Source organism: Pleuronectes platessa, chromosome 17 (assembly GCF_947347685.1).
Source record: "Pleuronectes platessa chromosome 17, fPlePla1.1, whole genome shotgun sequence".
NCBI lineage: Eukaryota > Metazoa > Chordata > Actinopteri > Pleuronectiformes > Pleuronectidae > Pleuronectes > Pleuronectes platessa.
This window is the reverse complement of record NC_070642.1, coordinates 8,151,872-8,170,879: the sequence shown is the minus strand read 5'-3', so window position 1 is coordinate 8,170,879 and position 19,008 is coordinate 8,151,872. Positions and strand designations below refer to the sequence as shown.

The window sequence follows — 19,008 nt, the reverse complement described above, 5'->3', positions numbered from 1 at the left end:
AAAAAGAAATTAGCGACCATTCAGTCTTTTATAGCATTAAAGCAGTTAATTAAAACTGACAATTTGGCTGTGTTTTGAGGTTTGAATGAGACATATAATTGAATATCATCCACGGAACAGTGATAGCAGATACCTTTAAAGTGTCCTATTGAATGTGCACACAAGCATGTACAAGGCCAACAGAATAGGGCCAAGGACTGAACCTTGAGGCGTCACAATACGGCATTTAGAAGAGGAAACCGCCAACAGAAACAATGAGGCTCCTTTCAGAGAGGGTTTTCCTAAATGTCTAATAATTATTTTGGAGTAGAGCTGGACCAAGGTTGAACTTTTTGAGAAGTGGTTTTAAAGAAGCTTGCTTTATTTGAGCGGTGACAGAATCAAAAGAGAGAGTTGTTGATTAAGGAGAGCAGTAAAATAAGGAATTAAAAAATTAAGTGAAATTGGCTTGGATACACACTTTCTCTGCCGTTAATAAAGCTGTACAATTGGCTCTAAATTAATCCAACCAAAATTAGGTTTATCTTTATATGATGGCAGGTAACCTAAGAACTTAAATAAAACACGAACAATTTTGGCTGAAGAGATCCTCCATAATTTAGAGCCGCTGAATGATGAACTTTGGGGGGTGGTGCGGTGATGGGTTGGGATGAGGACATGGCTAAGAGCCATTGTCCTTGCGTTCGTCCTGAGCCGGTGCCGGGCCACAGGGAGAGGCAGATTTCAGCCCACATCAACTCAGAAAGCTCTGAAAGCTCAGGGAATGGGAGATGGAAGTAATAACAGAGGGCACCAACAGCCCCAAACTCACTCACTCTGGAGTCTCCCCCTCACCCTTCTTTGTCTTCACTTTGCCTCTGGCTGTCTGTCACAACTTTCTTTCTCCCCACTGCCGACGAATATCGCACACGGTGATTCTCTCTCTTCTTAAACACATTACAAATTTAAAAAGTTCCTCTTTTCCCATCTCGGCCTGTCACATGTGCACTCCACGCTGGCCTTCCCGCCTGTCTCCCTCTCTGTCCATCTTTCTGTCCAGCCTCTCAGACACATCACTCTCAGACTTTGAGCGTCTACAGGGAGACCAGGTTTTCAGACACTCTCTCCAACCTCGGCTCCTTGACCATTACTACTCCATTATCAGTGGCAATGGAGGGCGCGCCGCAGACGCCTAATGTATCCATTTCCCCCTCCATTTAGGACTCGGCAGCCCAGCGAGCTCCTGGAGTGCTCCCTGATTGGGATTGAATGTCCATTTAAACTGCCGTCCAGCCACCAGGGAGGAGGTCAGGGGGGAGAAGAAGAGGAGAACGGGAGGAGGGGAACAATGGCAAATACAGGGAGAAGGTGTATAAGTGTAAAAGAGAGAAACTGTATGTTGTGTAATGAGGATCGAGGCAGGGGGAGTGCTCAAGAGTCTGACTTGAAGCTGGGATTTGTATCCCCCTCTTTATTCCTCTCTCACTTGCTGTGTCTCCATCTCTCCTTTTTTTTTTTCTTTCTTTAAACTTCCAAATACGCCTCCATAGCAAAAGCCTCCCTCCTCTGGCGCCGAGCCAAGTGTCAGAACTCAGCGCTTGGTATTCTTAAGGTGCGCTTCTAAAAAGAGGGATTTGGAATTGAGATGATTGGAGTTGGCACATCCATAGAGGGAGGGAGGAGGTGGCGGGATGGGGGGACAGTGAGCAAGAGGGTGAGAGACAGAGAGGAAACAGGTGGGAGATCACAACCACACCAACACACACACACACACACACACACACACACACACACACACACACACACACACACACACACACACACACACACACACACACACACACACACACACACACACACACACACACACACACACACACACACACACACACACACACACGGTTAAAGATGTTCAGAGGTGAGACTGTACCTTGTAGGAGAACTCCTCCGTTCTTTCTGAAGAGGGGACTCCCCGACCACAATGGAGGACTAGAAAGCGGAAGAAGGGATGGAGGAGAGAGGGGGAGAGAGAGAGAGAGAGAGAGAGAGAAAACTGGTCAATCATTTGATCATGTTGCACAGCCGTCCGGCCCAGCGGGCTTCATCACAAGGCCGATAGCAAAGGCAGGAATTTGAGCCCATAAGCCAGTGCTTCTGATTATAGTGATTAGATTCCCGGGTGTCCCACTGTTGCCATTATTCCCTGTGATTACCTCAGAGAATTACAGCCTCGCCGCTGTAGTCCATGGGGGTAATTTCTCATGACAACCTCCCATCGTCTGCCACTGTTCCATTCATACACATTCAACACAAAAAAAAAAATCATCAGCACTCGTACATTTAACACACGCTCATGTCAGCCGGGCAGGTTTAAGAGAGACGTGCACACTCACACTCACACTCACACTCACACTCATGCTGCACACACACGCATGCACGCGCCCAAAGCCAGGGACTCAGTTTACGCGATCATTGCACCACTAATGAGGGAGGTAATGACGGCATTTCTCACATAGACAGAGACACTTTCACTCACACATACACACACACATACACACAAAGGAGGACAAGAGATGCACTTTTGCTGGTGGAGCCATAATTTTAAGACAAAGGAATGGAGGAGGATGGAGGGATGAGGATGGGGATGGAGAGAGGGAGAGGAGGGAGAGAGAGAGAGAGAGAGAGAGAGAGAGAGAGAGAGAGAGAGAGAGAGAGAGAGAGAGAGAGGATGTAAAGAGCTTTCCCAGGTTGAGTGGTCTTTAGCTCCCCATTAGACATCACGTCTGACTGCTCCTTTCTTTTTCTCTCCGTGTTTAGACAGGCTGTTCTCAAACACAGAGGGCGCGTGTTAGCCGACAACGTGCATCTTGGTCATATGTAAAACCCCTATACAGTCGATGGTAAAAACACACAAACACACACACAGGAGAGAAAACACCTGGCGACGCTGCGTGAACTCTAAAAGAACGACCCATTCGTTTCCAGCGGTCTCCACTCATCAGGAGAGTTGCCTTTGTAATGTGAGTCGTGTTTTATGTTCTGCTAATCTGCTGAATGTGAGGATTTGGACGTGTGCACTTCTGATGGGAGGCTCTCACCTCACCAGATGCAGAAGGAAGATGAACACACACACGTGAACACACACACAAACGCAGACGTGAACGCACACACACACACACGTGAACGCACACACACACACACACACACACACACACACACACACACACACACACACACACACACACACACACACACACACACACACACACACACACACACACACACACACACACACACACACACACACACACACGAAAAAGCAAAACACAAATTTCAGCCCTGAGCCACCTGCTGTTGCCATGGAGAGTTGCCACATTACGTTGCCACGGCGATAACATATTTTTCCTGCGCTAACAGCCTGTCTGTTTTCCCTACCACCCCCACCCCCCACCCATCTCATTCACTCCCCCCATCTCACTCCCTCTCCCTTTTCTCACTCTTTCCTTCTGTCTCTCTACCCATCCCTGCACTCTCTCTCTCTCTCAACAAATGGCTTCACAGTGCGACAGCACCTGCCTTATACTACATGTGTTGCCATGGCGGCGTTCCCGTTGCCAAGGCAACCCTGTACATTTAATGTAGTGGGCGAGGGGCTAAATCCGAGGTAGACGCCCCCCCTCAGCATCTCGCCTCATCTTTTTTTCTCCAAGGGAGAGGAAAGGGAGGGTGAAGGGGAAAGAAAGAAAGAGAGGAATAGAGAGTGAGAGAGCGAGAGCTTCTCCCAAACCCCATGGAGACACCTTTTCCACCTTCCATCCATTCTCCCCTCCCTTACTCCTCCCATCCAGATGCTGATGGGGTGTGAAGGAATGCACCATGGAGCTGACCTCCTACCAGGCGTGCTCCCTCCCCCGCTCTCCCTTACACACACACACAAACACACAGACAGACAGACAGACAGACAGACAGACAGACAGACACACACAAACACACACACACACACACACACACACACACAATTGCCATGCATAAGACACACACATCCACACACAGAGTTTGAAACATGTTAACTGCTGAGTTGCACGTGCAGATAAAGACGCACATACAGATGCACACACTGGAGCGGGCTGCAGGTGGGGGTCGGCTGGTGTGCGGCGTGAGTTATTATGGTCCATGAAAAACCAAGAGGTGTAAGCGACAAAGAGTAGAGGACAAAGAAGCATCATTGCTCTGCACCCTCCTCCCTTTCTCTCCATCTTATTTCCCCCATCTCCTCATTCTGCCACTTCCTCTCTCTGTATCTTCTCGTTCTCTTTGTGCATCCTCCACTTCTCGGTTGTGTAGAGCTGCTTGAGACAATCCTTGACCTTAACATAATAGACACACTGCACAACCATTTGCAGTCATTACACTTCATGCCATAATATTCTTGAGAGTGAGAGCTCTTGAGAGAGATATCGTGCTCTATTGATTGGTCTTACTTAGTTTCAAGACACATTGAAAGGAAACTGGAACCAACAAAGACCCCCAACACTTAACCTATTCGAAGTAATCCTGAACAAAATATTACAACTGGAACAGCGCACCTGTGCACCCTAAAAAATAGGGGGTGGATGTTGCAAAAAATATTAATAATAAATTATAGTATACATTTTTTCTTTCTTTTTCTTTTCTAATGTCTGTGGAATTCCTGTCTGTTTATGAAAAGTAAAGTGAAACAAAATAAAACAAATAATTGAAAGAAATAAATACATTAATCCCTGAACCTTTCAACCTTTCTTCATCAGCCGGCCATCAGACCAAGACGCAGACCTGGAGATTTCATCTGAAACGGCAGCAGTTTTGCAGCTCTAAATACGGCGGGTGTATTCATAGAACAATTTTCATGATGAAGAAGTGGTTCTATAGATGTGGAATTATAAGTCACATTAACCCCACACTACAGGATCATATAACGATCTGTGCCAGCCTGTTCCAATATTAAAATATTATCCCGGCACTGGTGTTGTCAATGAATTACAGATATTTTGTGGATGAACTTAAACAAATTGATATAAACAGACATATCTGACATGTCTGGGAAGTCTAGGAGCTGGATCCAGCAGCAAGGACCATACAAGTGGTTTTCATGTTGAAGCCCATTAGCAACAAACCGTGCATACTGTAAATGCTGTGCAAGTGCTTTACATCGACGCTGGACAGTTTTTGAAGCACGTCATAAATTCTTACATTGATTTTCTCCCTTCCATGCAGTCGCTGGATTCCATTCATTTAAATGCAATATAAAAAAATCTACTCGCTGAGATGTCAAAGATGCTTGCTGTTCGCTCATAGGCAGAATTTACAAGCGTTTTTTATGGTTAAAAAAAAATGAAGCCGTTTCTGAACGATCTAGCTTTCAACGATTTAAGGCTGCCCTGACACCTGAGTGTCAAAAAGTACAGCTTTTACCTGGACACACAGACAAATAAATAAGGTTAGTCTATTGGTTGTTTATTGTTGAGGGTCATTCTTACGTGTTTGATACATGATCCCTGCTAATGACTGCAAGTAACTGTCAGGCACAGCATTGTTGATGAGAAACAATAGCGGCAACACCATGATAAATTTTTCTATTTCAGGTTTTTCAGTCTCTGCAGATTAGATTTTGTACGCTGCAGATATTTATGGAAAATAAAGCTGCAATAATCAATCAATGATATGATAAAACTCAGATTCTTTGGTCTTTGGGTCTTGCTTCATTGAGTGGACATTGCGATTATCAAATGGGAAAAGAAAATGGGTGAACACGCGCTGGAATGGGCCAGGTCAGAAACTTGAGTCAGGACTCAAGTCTCCGCATGTGGGGTGCCCCAACTACACTGATTCTGAAAAATAAATAATGGCCCCTATTCTCAGGTTGAAGCTTCTTTACTGTGAGGCTTTGCTTATTTTCTCTGTTTTAAGACATTTGAAGATGTCCCCCTGAGTCTCTCAGGACACTTTGATGCACTTTTGTTGTCGATCAAATAATGAATCGATAAACGAAGAAAGAAATTATTGGTCATCTGACAAAGAAAATAATTGTTAGTTACTCTTGAAACTAATGGCTGCTGGGAAGGTAAGAACACACCCACACATCCACACACACACCCACACACACACACACCCACACCCCCACACACAGAGACACACACGTTCTTCAGGTGGCCCTCAGCTCCGCTCCAACCAAGAATTCCTCACCGACTCTCGTTGGCCCACTGTGTGTCACAATGCAAATGAACAACCTCTTCTCCCCCCCCCCCCGCTCCTCACCCCCCCTACACTCTCCTCACCGCAGCACACCTCCCCACCACCGCCCCCCCCCATCCCCCCAATTTGTTCCACTTCCCCATACCTCATTGTTCAAAATGACACTTTTACATTTTATGGTGAACCAATTATTCTGTCTTACACAGTCCGCTGGCTCCGCAAGCCAGCCTGCCCAGATCAACTGGGGAGCGGGGTGGAGGGGGGAGGTGGTGGTCTTGGGGTATTCATAGAGATGGGGAGAGGGAGAGAGGGAGAGAGTGCGTGAGAGAAAGAGACCGAGCAGAAGAAAGGGGAGAAGAAAAAAAAAAGACGACTAATGGTACCTCTCGCTGACATATCCACAGGGATGTGCAAAAGAGTCGGAAAGCAAGAAGTTAGCAAAAGGAAGAGGCTGCAGGGTGGAGGAGAGGTCAGGAGAGGAGAGGATTGTGGGGGAAACAACACAGGTGGATGCTGCTGTGGTGTGCAGGGGCGTGTGTGAGGGGTCGGAGAACGAAGAGAACATAGACAAAAGAGGATCTAATTGAATGATAAAGTGGTGAAGAGAGAGAGAGAAGAGAGCAGAGGGAGAAAGAGAGAGTGTGGGAATAAATCACAGCGGGGGTAAATAAAGAAGACGGAGTAGTGGGTGCACCACAAATTGTAATGTATGCCCGAGAACGAGCGAGAGGGTGTGTGAGATATTAAAAGAGGAGGCAAGAGAGTGAGAGGAGCGGAGCCGGGGAGTGTTCAGAGCTGGAGGAAAGGCAAAACAGGGGGGTGGACAAGATAGGCAGGGGAGAAGGTGAGGGAGCGAACATGTGGAGGGAAAAAAAAGAAGAAAGGCAACAAGCGCTTTTTACATGTGATGCGCCCGAGGGGGAGGGAGATGGGAGGAGGGACGTGTGTTGTTGCATGGAAGAAGAAGAAGAAAAAAGATTTGAGGGAAGGATGGGGCGGGTCAGCTTCATAACGCTCGGGGCAGGTGGGTGGAGAGAGAGAGGGAGGTGGAGGAGTGTACATGTTTCCATCTGCCTCAGAGCTATAACTAACCAATATTTGACATTTATTACTGATGTAGTGGATTGACTGTTAAGTGTACAGAGAAAATAGTTAATCGTTAGGGATTTTCCTTTCAATTTGAATAAGTTAAGTAGTTATTGTATTTGATTTGAATAAATTAGATACATATTTAGACAAACATATTTAGACTTTATTCAAAACTTTTAAGTTTGAAGGTTTAGTATTAAGTGTTGTAGGTCATCAAAGTCTCTGAACTCCACAAACTTGTTGGAAATAGCTCGTTTCAACCTGCCACCTCTTCATTGGGGGGTGACAGTGAGGTTTGATCATTAGCATAATCAATATCTTAAAACTGCCACATAAGGTTCCCTGTTCTGCTCAGCTTGTGGGAAAGTTTAGTTTAAAAAAAAAATAAGCGTTAAAGGAACTTCGACACGTGCTTTCAGAAGTCAGTTAAACATGACCTAAAGAATTAGAAACTAGAAGGACACTCGGAGAGCGCATATCCCCGCCAGAGCTGATTGGCCATTTCATCACCATAGTGCATATGTATATGTTCATGGGTGTAAATCTTTACCCTAGGTCTCTATTAGTGAATGGGTTTATTAATTAAACAGGCTAAATGATCCAGTCCACTGAAGCAAAGGTGATTAAGCATTGAATTAGCTAAATCCCATATGTCACAAACCCATCAACCAATTAATCAATCAACCAATCAGATCAACCCTCTCACCTGTGGTGAAATGTCGGAGGCAGGGTGGGTGGAGAGGTGGAGGGGGTGGCCAGGCCCGGCGAGTAGGGATGATACGGCGTCTTCTTCAGCGCCTGGATCAGGTTGTGCCTATACTCCGGATCTATGGACCACAGGGAGCCTTTGCCTATGCTCTGCAAGGAACAAAGAAAGGAAGGAAGAAAGAAAGGAGGTAGAAAGAGAGGGAGGGGGGTGAAGAGGGCACAGCGAGACAGACGAGAGAGATGTTATTGAAAGTGCTATCGGGCCGCTCAAAGCACATCACAAACACAGCACAGCACACTGACCTGAGCCAACAAGTCCAAAGCCCTGAACACGAGCTCAAAGTACAGACCACGAGCTGCACTCTTATTTACCAAACCACCTGTACACACAGCAACGACACATCCCCACTGAGATAAAGACCTGCACAAAAAATGACATTCTGGGCACTGATGGGTTTCTGCCTCCTTCACAAGTAAAGGAAAAACAACCTTCCTCCAAAAAAGAAAAACATCATCCGCACAAACATTTATTCCCAGGGAAGATAACATTTGGAGGAATGAGAATCTGAGAATTAATGCATCTTCAATCCTCAACGCCACTTCACTCAATATTTCCCAATCCTCCGCCTTTCCCCAGAAAAAAATCATCTTCTTTTTGGATTAAGACACAGGGAAACTCTTTAACTTTTTCCACTCCAGAGGCGTCGACGCCGTGTATTTTTAGATCAAAGCAGCTTCCTCCTCACCTAATGAAGCTGTCGGCTCCCAATCTCAGCGAAACCAGCGTATAGATTACAGAGAGAGGGGAGGGATCTCAGATGGGCCGCCACGAAAATACACTCATTGCCTCTATCTCTCACAGCCCTCTCCGCTCTTTCATCTGCCTTGTCATCTGAACGTGGTAAAATGTGTGGAGTTTGCGTACGGCAGGGAGCGGAGAATGGCAGGGAGAGAGGGGAAAGAGAGGGGAAAGAAGTAAATATAAAATTAAAGCCGCTCTGCCGCGTGTGCAGCTCACTTTGTAGTACTGTGTGATATGTTCCAGGTACAGACTACAGGGTGGGGAGATGTCAGGACTGCAGGCGTGTGATTTCTGCAAATACTGCAAGGAATCCATTAAGAGGGAAATGTCAGATGTGCCGGTGATGTGCATGTGAGCATTAATTGGAAACAAATTCTCAAACCTGAGGAGCCCTTCGTACTAAAGTGGGTGAGGGTTAAAGGGTCATTTCACCCAAGCGATAAAAAACGACATGTTTTCTGCAGATTTGATTAAATAGAGGCTTTTAAAATAACATAAAACAGATTTCACTGTGTGCTTTGTTCTCTGAAGGAACTTTTTCCCTGTGACAGACATAAATTGTGTTTTTTCCGCCTTCCTATCATGGTCATCATAACATTTTTTTCAGATATGAACTCCGGAAAAAGTGCCTCACATTGGGTCCGGACATCTTCCAGACTTTACCTTTCACATTTGAAGAACACTGACGGAGATTGTCTGACTTTTGCTGTCCCTGCATATTGCCAAAAGCTCTTTGATCTTGTTGTCTGGAAAAAGCTCTACTGTAACCACCAGATCTGTTTTGCCACCTCTCAGGTTCATCAAAAGGTCATCAACAATAGTGAAAATAAGATTCAACCAGCAACCTTACCGGATTTACAACACAGGGCAAGAGTAAAAAAGTGATCACATGATTTATCCCGTGTTCTGAGGAAAGAGCCAATCGGAAAAAGAGATATATACTAAATCTGATCAATTGTTCTACAAAAGCCTATAATGAGCTAATGTCCATATCATACATGTTAATCCCCTTAGGTGATACAAAGGTCAGCAGGAAAAAAAAGTAAAATAAAAAGGTTTAGGTCACAAAAGCTCATCATCAGCCATTAAGAAATCATATAAAAAAACCTTTTCCAGCCATTAACTAATTTGTTAACCTGCAGTAAATGAAGCTTTGAACGTTTAACATTTCTATGAGCATCACAACTTTTGTTGATGACTTACAAACCCTCTGTCTGAACAAAGACAGGACTGGACAAACTGTCACTACAGTCACCACTATGATAAGGACAATACTCCAATACAGCAAGTAGTACTGTATTGTTATCAGAGCAGCAAGAAAAGGCCAGGCAAGAAGACAGAGGTTTGCTCACATGATGAAAAGCTGCTCAATCGCCACAATAAAACCTCATAGAAAACTATAAGTGCAACACATTAGTGGGAAAGTATGTTTTACTGCCCAATTCCTATCATTTTTTGATTAAATTCAGGAAATCTTTATAATTGATTTGTACTCTACAGCAAATTCTCAAACAGTGAAATATTTTATTATGTAATTTCAGTAACAAATGGAAAATACACCTGTGTCCCGATTTTGGTGAAGATCGCTCATAGGGAAACCTAGGGGTTGATTCCAGGGGGCGCCATTGAGCCATTTTGCCATGCCCATTTCAAATTACTCCACAACACGTACATTTTCAACACTTTCTAGTTTTCTGCAAATTTGGTAAGAAGTTCAGCATGTTAAAGCCCTCAAAAGCCAATTCATTTTGGTGACAATAATAAAAAGAATAATCCTTACAATTTCAATAGGGCCTCTCACCATTCGGTGCTCGGGCCCTAATGACGGTGTTCTACAACGTTTAATGGTTAGTGTAAATAAATAGGGATGAATTACTGGGACCCCTGAGGAATTTAAACCCTTCAGTCACAAGAGAAACACCAAACATCACAAACTACATCACAAGAAAGCAGCCGCAGAGGATAATATGAAGCAGTGTGCTGAAATTGTCTCCTTTGCAATTTGAGACCCTGACCCAAATTGCGACACATAGTTTAAGAGGTTTAGAAGAAATTAATATATTTTAATAGGTTTGCAAGTTTTTAAAAACTGTCAAAGAATGAAAATTTAAAATTGACGTCTGATCTGCTGTAACACAAACTATTAAAAGCTTCAGAAATTGCATTAAATTAACCCAATTTATAAATATTTTCCTTAGTATAAAAAAATACTATTCAGTTTGTATGATTTCTCATGAAAGAAAACCACTAAGAGTCTCTCTGAATATGACTCTCAGTGTGTCCTTGATGTCCAGGATGTCCACTCATGAAGTGCTCCAGCCCTCACTTTATCACCTAACCTTGTAAGAATGCAAGAAGTTGATCTGTGCTCCTCCTGTCTAAATCTTTGCATTAGTAAGAACACAGGCCATATGTCTGCTGTGTGTTGCTACGCATGGTGTGTGTGTGTGTCAGGCTGTGTATGTGTGTGTAGGGTTGTGTAGCGAGTTCCCTAGGGAGTGTGATATTACCCAGCGTGGTCTGCTCCTGGGAGTGCTTCTATTACTGCCAGCAACGCCTCTCCTGGAGAGCATGATATTACACACACATACAATCGCTCCCACAGAGGTGACCCCCGTTGGGCCAAATTTCCCCTTGCACCTCCAGCCCGCCAGCCAGTTTCTATAAATGTGTGCGTGTGTGTTTGCAAGCGTGCGCCCACTGTCTGCCTGCTTGCCAGCCGATTAAATCAATGCTCTGTTCAGAATCTCTGTCTGCTGGGGCCCCTGCCTCCGCCAACCAAGCCAGCCAATCAAAACACTCAATCTGTGGACATCCCCCCCAAACACACACGTAGACATCCATACAGACACACACACACACATGCATACACATAGCTGTCGGCAGGCCAATCACAGGGCGCTGCTCACAGGAAGGGTCTGTCACCTGGGTTATAGCAGTCGCCTAGGCAACAGGCATCATCTGGGCTTGGAAGCAGGAGGAGGTGAAATGGACTTTTCATTTTCTGACAAATTCACAAAGTTGAGAAAAAGCCTGAAAATCGATTGGCACAAAAAGGAATCGAGGTCAGAGATGTGTTTTAAGTTCTCTGAGGTGTTGAAGTTTGATACAGACTTTAAAGCTAACACGAGGGGGAATCATAAAACAGGTGATATTGAGGAAGAGTCCTGGCGTTTTCATTATCCTTGGATCCCTTTAGGTTTTACTCTTTTGAGATGAGCACTGCTTTCTCTGCTCGTTTTTGCTCCATCTAATAAAACTTTAACTTCACCCCAAAGTTTTGGCTAAAATCTCAAACCTAATGCTGGGAGGTGTAGCCTAGACAAACCTACCCCCCTCCCCACATACGACCACGAAACACAACAAGTTATTTAGGTTGCTCAGCTATTAGCAACAACTCCAGTAGCAGCGCAGACACTTTAGCATCAGAAACATTGAATGCAGTAGAGGGTTCTCGCCTCCGGAAAATCCTTGACAGCCTATACCACGGTGGTCCCGAGCCGTTTGAACTGCTGGCACAGGCGTCTGTCTCAGCCAGTATTTTAAATGGTGTGTGTGAGATAAAGCTGAGGGGCAGGAGAGGTTGGGGGACGTCTCTGAATGGTAGAGGGTGTAGTTGTTTAGGGGTTTAGTTTCAATATAGATTTGAAAATGAGCACAGCTTTCCAGATTAACACTCAGGAGCGGTCGCTGGTATGTATATAAATGTCATGATGTCGAGACGTTAAAAAAACGGCTGACTCTACGTAAGCATTGGCCTTGCAAGGTCCAAGATGGTTTGAAACACTAGGTGGCGTTATGACGTTTAAGATTAAGATTAAGATACATTTATTTGTCCCATATGCCCAACACATGCACAGACATGCACAGGCACACTCATGCAGGTAGGGAAATTAAACCTCTGTTTTTAACCCATCTGGTGAAGGACACACAAAGCAGTGAGCAGCCATGTACGGCGCACGGGGAGCAGATGTTGGGGAGTAAGGTGCCTTGCTCAGGGGCACTAGACAGGGTAGGGAGAATCCACTTGTATTTTTGGACAGATCAATCCAGGTTCGTCTTTTTGTTGTTTCTCCGTGGAGTCGAACCAGAGACCTTTTCTGCCCATAGTCCAAGTTTCTGCCACTAGTCCACCGCCTTTATCCCATTCGCTTGGAATATTTTTATACTAATGTTAATAAATGTGATTTTAAAACGAGAATTTAATGTGTTCCATCAAAAAACTGTCATATTTACAACTCAAAAAACTCATTTAAGTTTGCAGTATCTGTTTCGTGCACTGGAAAACTGAGTCACATCATCACAGTGGTGTTTGTGCAGCTGAAGACAGATTACACAACAAATAATCCACAACTGGAAACAGTAACCCCAACTTTAAGAAATATCTCGTACACTGTGAAACTAAAAGTGCCTCTGTACTGCATTCGACTTTAAATTGCAGGTTTAGCGTGCTCAAAAGAACTGGATTTAATTATATGTATCTATGTCACTACACTAGTCTGTAGTAATTTTGATGGAAAACGCAGGCTGTCTCTTTAAATGTCACTAACACCAAACAGTGAGCAGAGTACAGGTGTCGTAATGATGGACAAAACATATATCTATATAGTGTAACTTGCTTAGGGACATGAGTGAAGGACAAAAAGGGGTAAGAAAGAGGACAAAAGCAGAGAGGGGGAGAGAGAGAGAGAGAGAAAGAGAGAGAGAGAGAGAGAGAGAGAGGGGGGGGGGGGAAGAGAGGGAGGGAGAGATGATTGTGTGTTGCCAACATCTGTTTCCTGTGTTATATAAGCTGTGGGGGCTGGTCTCCCTTGGAAATGGGAGATATTAAAAAGTCCTGCTGCCACTGACCCTGCTAGTAGCACCATGTTATAGCTACTGCACAACTGACTGCAATGTTGTCTTTTCATGTATACATTAACCACCAATACTGAAAGTATATACAGTGACCCCTTATCACGCGGCTGCATTATATCATCACTGAAAAAATCTGGAATATGTATACTGTTTAAAGCTCCTTCAGACTGGAATGGAATGAATTCAATCATCCAGTCTTTGACATTATTTCACATTTTGATATATTGCAGTGCCTGTTCAACAACTCTCTATGACTGGGTACTTGAGTGCACCTAGTGATTCAGTAAACTAGGTGAGTGCCAGTTCTGAGTCTTCTTTTTCAGAATGAACTGCTGGTTTGTTTTCTGTTAATTTTGTGCTGCTTCAGAAGTATTCCTTGCTGTGAGTGAGTCCTCTTCAAAGACTTGTATAGTATATCCATTTTGACTGGGCTAGGACCGACTTACATAACTGACTCTCTAGTTAACTAAGAGAGTCAGCTATGAGATCATCGGCAGCAAGTATATCAGATGTTGTTGCCATGACGGAGATCATTACCTGTGACGCCCGTGAATCTGTGTGTCAGTCCGACTAAGTGAAATAAAAATAATCATAGTGTCAGAATAATCTGGCGGCAGCGACTGCTGTAGATTATCGGAGGATGACGGATAAGACATGGTTAATTTAGCCTACAGACTGACGGCCCACTGCCCCGCCCCCACTGACAGCAACCTTTTTAATCAGTTTTTCTTCATAATGAATGTATCACGTGTCCAAATCGCACCATAATCAAGACTGCGCTTCCCATAACCACTAAGAATACACATACTACTGTGAAGCCGATAACATTTATTGGTTTACAAGATATGCATTCCACATACATAAAAACAGGTAGACATTTGCTGAATTATTAGGTGGATTGCAAATGTTGCGGAAGAAGCTACAGCAGCATCCACTGTGTATATGTACATACGTATGCATGTATCTATAAAAAAAGAATTCGAGGCAAGAATTTGTTCATGGCCTGTTTTAGAAATGTTGATTTGTTTGAAATTGTGTTCATGTTATTGTTTTTTGTGGGTGTTTGTATTGTTTGTATGTAAGGACCCCCTTGAAACCCAGATGGTTCATCTCAAGGCTTTTACTCTCATGAATAGACTTGCACAAAAACAAGTTTAAAATATTCTACTTATTCATCCCGACACATATCTCGGCGAGCTAGCCAAAAGTGGTCAAGACATTTCACCGAAAAAAGACAAACAACAGACAAAAAAAAACTGTTAACCTCAAGGCGCCGATAGATGAAAAAGAAGTGCATCACCAAAGAGTCATCATCTGGTTCATCCCCTGGGAGTGACGAGTGCATATATCAAAATTGCTATCCCATAATGCTGTGAAATGAATCATCCTTTAACTTTTCCATGCACCACTTTTGTTACAGCAGCGATAATGCATATATATTCTAAACTACATTTGAATGTGCAATAAGAATTGTATGACCAATCTACACTAGATTCCACACTGTTTTATAATGGACATCTACATTCAGAGTAACAGCATCTACTGTAGCTGTGTTTAAGCCCGATTAAGCCACGGTGATGCCAGGATCCATCATCACTTACTGTAGGCTACAAATACAGATAAACACAGGCTTACACACATATTATAATGTGGGACTAGAGCTGTGTGGATCAGATACACGTCTGATTAACATTTCATATGCCCGGTAACGTTGTAAAGAAGAAATCTGTCGTTCAAAATGAAGCTGAACTTTTAACGCACAGAAACAAGAATTACAGCAGAGGATGCAAATGTTGTTACAGTGAGCAAAGGGTATTTGAAGAGGCGAGAGGCAGACGTAGTGGGGATAAGAGGGATATTCCTCCTGATAGAATTTATTTCTATTTTTGTTAAAGACCATTTGACGAAAAAGAGACTCAAGGACAGAGAGGACCTGTCGGGTGTAAAAATGACACGCTGCTTTGACAAAGTCCTTTTTTGTCAGTGCAAAGGAAAATAAACTGAGTAGGATAAAATGTGGAAATTTCTTCTACAGGTGTTATGAATTGACTTTTCTTCCACAGACCTGTTTTCCATGTGTTTTTAATTTTAGTCTTGCCCCTATTTTTTTGCTTCTCATGCAGGAATCACTTACATTTCAGGTTTTTCCACTGGCAAGTCACAGATAAGGTTAGGTTTTCTTCAAAGATTAATACAAGGTGCACGTCTCAAGACTTGGCAGGTCAACAAGTCTTTTCCTTCAACCAAACAAACGGCTTCGATCTGTGACTCGAAAGCAAATGTCTGCAGTTGTATCTGAGACATAAGAGGCACAAAATGGGCCTTATCCTCGAGTTGAGGTCATTTGGGTTTGGATTCTATGGCTCTTCACAATTACATCGATTTATATTAGTTCAAGTTCTCCGAGAATATGACCTAGGTCTTACAGGGGGAGACAAAAAGAGTTTGCCTTTCTGACCAACACGTCCCCAGACAAGTAGCAGTTTACGCAACGAGTGGACATTGCAAGAACATTAGCATCAATTTGAAGTTGAGCTTACATCCATTTAGCTCTATTTTGGTCTGATCACCAGGAGGGAAGTATCTGGCTCATTAGCTTCCAAATGCTTAAGAAAGTTTGTCAACTAACTTTGAACTCTGCTAATGGCCCTGTGGTACAGTGGTTAGCACCTCACAGCAAGACGGTTTTTAGTTTGACTCCTGCTTTTGCCAGGGTTCTTTCTGTGAGCAGTTTTACATGTTCTCCTGTGTAGGTTTTCCCTGGGTATTTCAACTTCCTCCCACAGCCTGAAGACATGCAGATTGGGTTTTTGGTGCACTGGAGACTTTAAATTGGCTATAGGTGTGAATGTGAAAGTTGTTGCTTGTGATACGCCAGAAAGGTGTACAGGGTGTGCGCCCCCCCCTTCTTGCTTGTATCCGTAATCTTTCAAAAAACGTGCACAATTATGCTTAAAATTTAAGTAGGGTGCTCACAGAAGGCTCCATTTCTATATATGGATCTTATTTTGAGCATAAATAACCGACACCTTAACAAAAGTCAAAATGCGAAAATAAAAAACACATCCATGACTTTGTATACACCAGTGACGATTTTGTGCCTGAAGAAACCTGCTGATGAATTAACTTAACAGTCCATCCTGAGCAGACCAGGCTTTGTTCCCCCCCAGATACCATAATGGTCTGAGCTATAACGTACGAGTACGGATGGCTCTCATCTGAACAGGGAAAGGTTAAGTTAGAGGTGACGCTCAAGTGCAACATTGAGAGGCTTCATAGTGAGTCTTAGATTACAAAACTGCGTGTCCTCTCTGCTGTGATTTCATAAGAGGCTTTGAGAGATATATGACTGCGAGTGCGTGTTGGTGTGTTTTTTTACGACTCTGATCTTCAGCCCTGATCCAGGAGTCTGAGGGCTACAACACTTGTCATTAAGGCATGTCATTCAGTACAGTCAAGAATCCTGTTAGTAAACAAAGCCATGGCAACCGTGAGACTCGCACTCTCTCACGCTCTCACTCGCAAAGTTTGCACTCCCACATGCAAGACTGACACGCGCCAACACACACATACATGGTACAGCAAGCTTTTTCTGAACTAATCCCCATCTTGTCATCTGCCTGGATATGACCCAGAAATACAGTCACTGGAACAAATAGGCCACTGTCATATTAATCTCCACCTCTGTAAATTGATGGAAATATGATTTGGTGCATTCACAGTAAGCCATGTCTACCCGCTTCCCCATTTCTCTCTCTCTCTCTCCGTCCCTGTGTCTCTCCCTCACAACGATATCTCAACCTCCCCTTAACCAAATCCCCAGTCTTTCTTCTCATCCACAGTGAACAATGAGTCTAACATAATGCAGCATAAAGACAAATATCTGAGACCCTGTAATTGCGCTCTCGATCCGAAAAGCCATAAACAGGTAAGGTTAAAAAAGCAAAGCAGGGAGAACGAAGGAGCATTCACATGCAGATATTCTCAGTGAAAAGCTTTGAATGTGAGTCGGACTAAAATTACAGAGATTCTGTAATTGCAGCTTCAGATAAAGCGCAGCACTTGGCAGGTAGAGTAGGAGTCTGCAGAGATGTGCCCTCATTTCTACACCGACACAGCTCTCATGTGTGTGAGTCCTTTTTAAGCATTCATGCGTGCTTGCAAGTGAGCGTTGTGTGTGCACTTGTTTGTTTGTGTGTCAGACATGCACCGTGTGTGTTGGGATGTGTGTGTGTGTGTGTGCGAGAAGGGGGAATAGGTTTGAAGGGTTAATTAGCATGCTGTCTTAAACGGTGTGCAGTGACAGGAAGACAAGACAGGCTGTCCTTGCCAAAATCACCTCTACGCATGCTGCTCCACACACATATACACAAACACATACACACATTAATTTGTTTTTCTACCTTTGTGAGAACCAGTTTTAGGGTAAAGACTGGGTTTTAGAGTTCAGGTTACAATTACATTTACAGTATAGGGCATAAATGAGTGTGCTCACAAAGATAAAAGACAAACACACACACATGCATGCACACAAGCATTCACGCACACACACACACACATACAAACGCACACACACCTAAGTCGCTAAAGCCAAATCAGTTTTCCTGTTGCTACAGCAACAGCATACTTTTATGTCAACTGCAACCTAGTTACTATGGAGATATGTATACAAGAGAAACTCTTTGCCGTTGTAGTCAAGGGCCAGATGACAGCATAGCGTGAGGGCCTGATACACATGAATACACGCACACACACACACACACACACACAAACACACACATGTCCTCTTCCTCCTTTATCCATTTTGTTCTTACACAGACACAGACACACAGCTCACCCGAAAGGAAGGGATTCACATTTCGGTCAAGGAAAGCATAAAGAGCTTCAATATCCTCTGGTACAATCTCAATCAGCTAAACACGCAAAGCGAGCACTGGTCCTCGCTGTTTGTCCCCCACCCACCAACCCCCAACCCCCCCGCAGCCCTCAGGCAAGATGAAATCTAAAGTCTGCTGGCATCTGTGTTATTAAATCCTCCAGTATTAATTTAGTACTAATTGAGTGAGGGATTCATTCCCCGTTTACCCCGAGTCTTTAATGGAGTAAAATCTGGATGGGAAAGCCGGTATAAAAGACCGCATCGAGACTTAAATCAAAAGCGAAACGCTGTTCCCAGTGGGGGTGCACAGAACGTCATAGCGAAAGAGAACTATGAAAGCAGAGATCATCAACTATTGATAAGGCCGAATCTGGTACAGCTGTAGACAAAATACGGAATACGTTTGACTTCAAGTTAGATATGCCTAGGAACAGCTGAGAACTGTCTGGCTGTGAAATAAGTA

The 19,008-nt window shown here is 43.8% G+C and overlaps 1 protein-coding gene across 1 annotated transcript in view; it reads right to left on the bottom strand.

Moving 5' to 3' along the window:
• The window catches only part of ches1 (checkpoint suppressor 1), a 57,734-nt gene that overhangs the window by 10,257 nt on the left and 28,469 nt on the right, over positions 1-19,008 (bottom strand). The window contains exons 3-4 of the mRNA XM_053445157.1: positions 8,006-8,157; positions 1,910-1,968 (exon numbers count right to left, since the gene is read on the bottom strand). Coding sequence (XP_053301132.1) covers positions 1,910-1,968; positions 8,006-8,157 — 211 coding nt within the window. The remainder of the gene's footprint in view (positions 1-1,909; positions 1,969-8,005; positions 8,158-19,008) is intronic.